We start from the raw sequence: 7,247 nt of genomic DNA, 5'->3' as shown, positions 1-7,247 counted from the left end.
CCTTGCTACTACGGTAACCATCTATGTGTGAAATTTAACATGCATTATCTTTGTATAACTCCATTAAAATATTTCAAGAGCCCGTGGCAACGCACGGGCATTCTACTAGTTTCAGTTGTTCCCCACGATTATTGTTTCAACCCGAATATCATTTGATATCCATGCGTTGCGTTCCTCTATAGATTCACACCGAGTCAGATCGACCATAGGATCCAAAACATGGACCATCACGATTAAAAAACATTTTTCTTCTTGAGAATACGATTAACAAGCATTCGCCAGCTACTCCAGAATGCCTGAATTTGGAGCATTGGCTCATGCAAAGTTGCCACGACGGTAAAAAAAGCTATGTACATATTGTCAATGCCACGAACTAAAAAAGAATTAACAAGATCTCCTCGCCAGGAAGAAACGAGCAGCGATCAATGCCGCCACGACGACGACGGCGACGAGGAGCTCAGGCTGCCGACGAGCTCAACGAAGTCGCTCTCAGAGCACGGTATGATAATCCCGCCGCCGTGGTGGTCGAAGCCGAACTCCTCCTCAGCGCTCTCCAGCAGCGCAACGAACGACGGGTGCCTGAGGTACGCCGTCGGGATCACGAACCGCGCCCTCGCCTCGCCGACGTACACCGCGAAGTGGCCCCTCGGCACCGCGCCGCCGCCCTTCCCGCCGCCGCCGCCCTTGGCCAGGTGGAGCCTCGACATCAGCTGCTGCAGCTTCCCACCCATGGCATCGATCAGCTAGCTCGAATGCTACTAGTATTTGCTTCAGTATCGATTGCTAGCCAGTGTCAGTGTGAGCGAGTTCATCAGTAGTTGCTAGCTTGCTTGGTGTTGCAGGTTGCGGGAGCTCAACAATGCTGTTGCTATATATAGTAGCGGAGTACTATATTTTTTCTGTGTGCTGTCAGTTGTTAAACCTCCTGACGTGGAATTAATTTGCCCAAGGAACATTGCCACATGACTGTCCCCTGGCATGTTGCTTTTCCGTTAGGATGAGTCCATTTGAGATGAGATATGCCGCTAATATGGACGCTCAAGTGTGTCTCGAGTAAGTTGAGCACTCAAATCGTTCCTCGGTGACCAAATTTGGATGCTCTTAGCTGCTGAGTTTACACATGTAAGCACTCATCTCGACATGAATAGCCCGTTCCAAGATTAAGAACCGGTGGCTGTCGTGTGTTGGCATCACAGCAGTTGAACGCTTTGCTCCAACTTGCACGGCAGGCCTCGCCGCCGCAGCGGCAACTGGACAATACAAATGGACGCGACCCCACGGGTGGCATCCATCGCGGATTCAGCTCGTGCACAATTGCCCAGGGATGGAGACACCGCCGCATGGGCGTCGAGCCATCCTCATGTGCTTGACCACGCGCGGATTTCGGCTCAATCATTGGCACCGGCAATGGCGGCTTAGCAGAGCTTACGCCCCGATAAGCGGGGAATTAAGGACCGGTGAGCGGATAGAGAGAGCGATCGAGTGGACGCCTCCAGCGTCAAGAATTTGATCGGCGGCGGCCCACGGCATCCGCTCCTGCGGCCAGGAATCGCGCAGCGCGCGTCGCGTGGGGCGGTGATCGAGTCGAGAGCAGCTAGACCGGTGAGGCGCGGGGAGCCATGCCGCGGGCGAGATCGCGCTGCAGCAACATGCGGGGTGCCGGCGAGATGAGGTACATGATCCGGCACACTTTTCTGGCAGACCGTTCTTCTCAACTTCGGGAACTGGGTGCGAGGACAGGTATTTTTGGGTCCGAGAGTTGCACGGATTACAGTGCATTTTCTGTTCTTTGTTTCACGAAAAAAAATTCCACTATTGCGAAAATAAAATCAATGGGAAAGAAGCTAAGTATATGAACAATCAGTTAGAAAAAATAAAATTGCGTCTGCCGGGAGTCGAACCCGGGTCTATTGCTTGGAAGGCAATTATCCTAACCGTTGGACTACAGACGCTTTGATGTACGGACATAAAACGTCATCGTTGTTATACTAATTAGAGCGTCCGAACTTGTGCTCAACCTGAATAAACCCTCTGATATCAGATTGAACAAAAACGAGACAACAGAGGGCCAAGATAAAACATAAAGTTATATCAACATCCTTTGTGGTTGCTAACCCCAGATCCTTCTATCATCTCGACTTTTCTCCATCCATGTGATGAAGAAACCGAAGAAGACCAAACCTGCACAAGCTAGGCTAACCTCAAAGGTTTAAAAGAGTCACATGTGCCACCTACTCCAACAGATGAGAACCTAATATCATTCAACAAATTGTGGCTTGCGACACATCCATTGCAAGACAGGTTGTTGAACTATTGCTTCATTGATGTACTGTCGAGGAAGAAGACTCGGAGCACAAAGGAACAAATTAACATACCTAGTGTCAAGAGCATGCTTGACAAAATACTATTGCTGCTACCAACGTCAAGATAGGTTAAAGCACTAGACAAAAATCCACAAGAACCATTTATCCGCGGGACCAAAACGCCACAAGCTCACTTGTGTAGGTCGCATCAGATCCGACAGCCACACCAAGACGGGCATAGATCCGTAAGACTTTTATTTCGGACAACACCACCTCCACTACCGAGACTTTGCGGCCAAAGAACAAAATTCAAACATAGATGAAAAAATAACCTATATACTTTGATAATTGATCTTTACTTGTCACCCCCACCTCTGCCTTGAAAGCCGAAATGGGACCGAAGGCGGGGGAAACTAGTAGGAATCACAAACCTAGTTACCGCCGGGTAGTTTTTTTCCTTCTCTATCTCCCAATGTGATCTGATTAGATGAGGAGCAATGTTGACGTAATAAGTCGCAACTTGAAGAGAACACCTTTTGGACTAGTCTTTTTTTACAAAAAAACTGGTAGAAAACTATTTAAAAAGCTAGATGAAGAGATCAAAAACCAATCAGTAAATTGTGTGGGATTCCTTTTCATGACCATAAACCCCACCAACACTAATTCATATTTGTAGTATTGGCGCCACTTTCAAAAAAGTGGGAGCTTCATTTTCAAAAATCAATTTATTCCTTATGATCCAAATGCTCCAAGCTGCAATGATAACGACCTCCATGAGGAAAGGAACATGTGTCAGGACTTGGCTGCAATCTGGAAGCATGGCAGCTATTGTGTGCAAACTTGAGAGTGGCCATCTCAACCAGGATATTAGCCAGGTAGAACCATGTGTGTTCTGCTTATTATTGGGAAAATTCCAATTTTTATTTTCTAGTGATAACACAGTAAAAATGTTTAATAATAAAATCAGGTTTGCTAATCCTCATCTAGATAGAAATTCTTAACTCACGTGCGAGTTTTTCACTGTAAGATTTTTGTAGTTCCAAAATTCGTATTGTATATTTTTGCATGTGGCCGCATGGTTCTAGTTTTTGCCTGATCCATTGTTGATATTTTTGTCTTCGTTTGCACGCCTTCGTTAATGGGTTGTGGGAGAATCACATACATGGGTTGTTGCCTTTTGTTGCCTCACGAGCTTTTTTTCCTTCTCTTTTCTTGGGAAAATATGAGAAGAAGGAAAGGAGAGTAAGTAGAAGATCCATTTTTTAATCTATTAAATGTGCACTCTTGACATAGAAATTGTCCTTCGACCTAACTCAATTGTATGTTCATTTTTTGACACACAGTTTATCCTCGACCAGTGGAAGTACATCTAGTGCCCCTTTGTGGTTTTGGAGTATTGGCGGCAAAAGTGACCAAGGAACTAATGTGATTGTGAGTATACATAAGTGAAAGTCTCTGAAGATTTGGTTAACCGACGTAGACAAACCCTAAAAATGTATGTGGTACATTGAAAAATTCGGTGCGCCCTTTGAGAATTAGCTGAGAAAACATGAAGAAATTGTCTTTTGTGAGTTCTTTTTCCTCTTAATTGAGTCACAAGGAACACCGTACTATTAAGAGGGGTTCAAGTGATACAAGGAAAATAATTTCAAAGTGATGTTCAATCCAAATCTATTTCTTTGAGTGAAGACCTTGGAAATCTCGTGCAGAGCAGCTCATGTTCTTTAGCGTTAGAGATGATATTCTTCAGGACACTATAGTTAATGTTCTCACTGAAGAGGTAGGAAACCAACAGTTTGGTTCTCCTACCGTGAAGAATTTGAGAGCTCAAATTTTTACCATTTATGAGTTGGCAATAACTAGTTGACGGGCCAGTCCCATTCAGCTGTCATATACAGACCTCCGATTGCGACCCCGCCTAGGGCGAAGCCAGCGTTTGGGTGTTGGGTTCAGCTAAATCCAATGATTTCTCCTGGCCATGGTATAGGTACGTATAGTATGTGCTTGAATCCAATAAAAAAATAAGGGTTAAACCCATACACTTGGAATGGAACGCTCGGTGCGAAGCCCATAAGCCCACAAAGTGAATTCCCTTCGAGCCAGCCTAACATGTCTGTGCTTGTCCGCCTGCCGCGATTCTATTTTTGTACATGTATAGGGCAGCCGCACGACCTTTTGTGTTTCTATTCGCTTCCTCCACTTTGCGATCTATTCTCTCGTTCTCCTTGATACCCTAGTGACAAGGATGAACTTTGCAGGGGCAATCCCCCCTAGACCAAGGTGTTAGTTTGTCACATCTCTCACATCTCCTCTCTGTTGTGTATCCCGTAGCCGGTAGCCCATAGTTTTATATTGTAACTACTATTCACGTATTTTGATTGATCTAGGCTATCGACTTTTATTTCAACAAAAAAATCGATCATAAGATTTGAGATAAGGATGCTAGCACTTCAAGGTCACCCATTAGACACAGACAAAGTGCATCAAATGTCCCTGTAAGAAGTTTTTTGAAGCTTTTCCATTCAAAGAGAAATTAATTTGGATGAATTGCCTTATGATCTGACTGGCCGGAAGATCTTTTCAGAGTACAAAAGAAATCCGAGGAAGCGAGATGAGATTAGGTGCAGATATTTAACGAAGGGACCTTACATGCCACCGCTTAATTATATTTATCCACATAGGGTATTGGAGATAAGAATAGGGATTTAATCCATGCTGGTTTAACAAAGGAAATTACTAATTATTTTTGCAAAGGCGACTTCATCATGACATTCTATTTCCTACTATTTATGTTTTATTACGAGTTAAAGATGTTACCTAATGAGTTATTTATCTTCTATGTAGATAGTTTTTGAATTATACAAGGGAACAAATCAGAGATCGATGAGGCTACCGACATGTCTGACAAAGAGTGAACAACAATTATTTTGAGACACCTTACCAAACATAGATTTATCATTGAACAGTTAGTTGGAGTCGAGCATGTTCAGGAAACATCAACAATTTGTCTCAATGCTACTCTTCAAAACTTATTCACTTATAGTTGGTTAAGGATAAAATAGGTCAGAGGACAATACTATGATGGGGCAAGCAACATGCGTGTCAGAGGGATAATATTGTGATGGGGCAAAGAACATGCGTGTCAGAGGGATAGTATTGTGATGGGGCAAGCAACATGCATGGTGAGTTCAAATTGAAAGCAACTATTTTGCAAGATAAGTCACCTAATTATGTGCATTCTTCTGGTCAACAACTCTATTGGTAATTGTGGCAGTATGAAAGAACTATGATGATATTGAAGATTTTTTCTACATGATCTCTATCTAATTCAATGTCATCCAACCGGTATGTCTCATACTCTTTCAATTTTTAATGTAATACAATATGCAATAAGTGATGTCGTATTTTCTATTACGTATGTTGTGTTTTAGTGCGATACTCTTTTTGTAAGATGGTATAAATTAGACTTTACACTTTATTTATTTGTACTAAATCCTTATAACAAGCTAATGAGTGAAACCAATGGGAAAAATTTCAGGTTCTGCCCCTAACCCTGACTATAAATAGCCATCCACTCCATCATTAGTTGGTTGGCTGCTTCAAGTTAATTTGCGACAGGTGCCATTTAGAGAAAGCCACCCCCCTGAAGCATTTGAGAGAATCCTAGTGAGTAAAAATCCCAAATACCCAGAGCCAAAATAATTGAGCATCATTGAAGAATCTGTTATAAGTGAATCAAACGCTTGTTACTCTTGAAGACTGTGATCTTTCAGATGGCTAGGCGTATGTCCAGAACATTCAAGAGTCATTGTGGATAGCCGAAGAATGCGTATGTGAAGGTTTTAGAGATTTACCATGAGTGATTGGGGGAGGTCTAAGTGACCTTAGCTTAAGAAGAATAAGGTGACTACTTGGTGTTCTGAGTTAAATTTCAGCCTCGTGAACCAGAAGTAAAGTTGTCACAAAAACCTTAAACCGGTCAAAAAAATATGTCTTCTTTGAGCAGTTGGTTCCAATTTTTCACCCTTTAAATTATGTACTTGTATGTTGTGAAGACTTTCTCTCCTCTCCATGAAGACTTTATCTAATGACTTTCATTTCTATGTTTCTCATATGTTATGGTTTGTCTTCACCCTAGTAGTACTTAAGTGTCTTGCCTGTTTATAGGCGACCATCCAACCCATGCTTGCGGGTTACCCGAATTCTACTTCTTTGAGCCTCTCTCCTGACTTTTCTGTTGCGTCGGCCTATCACATAGGGCAGTCCGCGCCCCCCAAGGCCTAGTCCGAATTGGACTAGGGGGGAGGGGCGGCGCCCCCTCCTTCCTTCTCTGCTCTCTTCCCTTTCCTACTCTCCTACTCCTACTACATGGAAAGGGGGGAATCCTACTCCCGGTGGGAGTAGGACTCCCCAGGGCGCGCCATAGTAGAGGGCCGGCCCTCCCCCTCCTCCACTCCTTTATATACGGGGAGGGGGGCACCCCATAGACACACAAGTTGATCATTGATCCCTTAGCCGTGTGCGGCGCCCCCTCCATCATAATCCACCTCGGTCATATCATCGTAGTGCTTAGGCGAAGCCCTGCGACGGTAGCATCATCATCACCATCATCACGCCGTCGTGCTGACGAAGCTCTCCCTTGACACTCAGCTAGATCGAGAGTTCGTGGGACGTCACCGAGCCGAACGTGTGCAAATCACAGAGGTGTCGTACTTTCGGTACTAGGATCGGTCGATTGTGAAGACGTACGACTACATCAACCACGTTGTCATAACGCTTCCGCTTACAGTCTACGAGGATACGTGTACAACACTCTCCCCTCTCGTTGCAATGCATCACCATGATCTTACGTGTGCATAGGAATTTTTTTGAAATTATTGCGTTCCCCAACAGTGGCATCCGAGCCAGGTCTATGCGTAGATGTTACATGCACGAGTAGAACAC

The 7,247-nt window shown here is 44.2% G+C and overlaps 1 protein-coding gene, 1 long non-coding RNA gene and 1 other non-coding gene across 3 annotated transcripts; 1 reads left to right on the top strand and 2 right to left on the bottom strand.

Moving 5' to 3' along the window:
* Positions 1-303: 303 nt before the first annotated feature.
* LOC123152372 (auxin-induced protein 15A-like) lies at positions 304-826 on the bottom strand. The gene has a single exon (XM_044571938.1). It carries the CDS (start codon positions 729-731, stop codon positions 423-425), a length of 309 nt encoding a protein of 102 aa, XP_044427873.1. The 5' UTR covers positions 732-826; the 3' UTR covers positions 304-422.
* Positions 827-1,880: 1,054 nt separating this feature from the next.
* Positions 1,881-1,952, bottom strand: TRNAG-UCC (transfer RNA glycine (anticodon UCC)). Its single transcript has one exon. It is a non-coding gene; the product is annotated as a tRNA-Gly (tRNA).
* A 3,095-nt stretch (positions 1,953-5,047) lies between these two features.
* Positions 5,048-6,358, top strand: LOC123146864 (uncharacterized). The gene is made up of 3 exons (XR_006472946.1): positions 5,048-5,485; positions 5,578-5,648; positions 5,842-6,358. It is a non-coding gene; the product is annotated as an uncharacterized lncRNA (long non-coding RNA).
* Positions 6,359-7,247: the final 889 nt, after the last annotated feature.

This window comes from Triticum aestivum, chromosome 7A (genome assembly GCF_018294505.1).
Source record: "Triticum aestivum cultivar Chinese Spring chromosome 7A, IWGSC CS RefSeq v2.1, whole genome shotgun sequence".
NCBI classification, from domain to species: domain Eukaryota; kingdom Viridiplantae; phylum Streptophyta; class Magnoliopsida; order Poales; family Poaceae; genus Triticum; species Triticum aestivum.
This window is presented reverse-complemented; position numbering and strand designations above follow the sequence as displayed.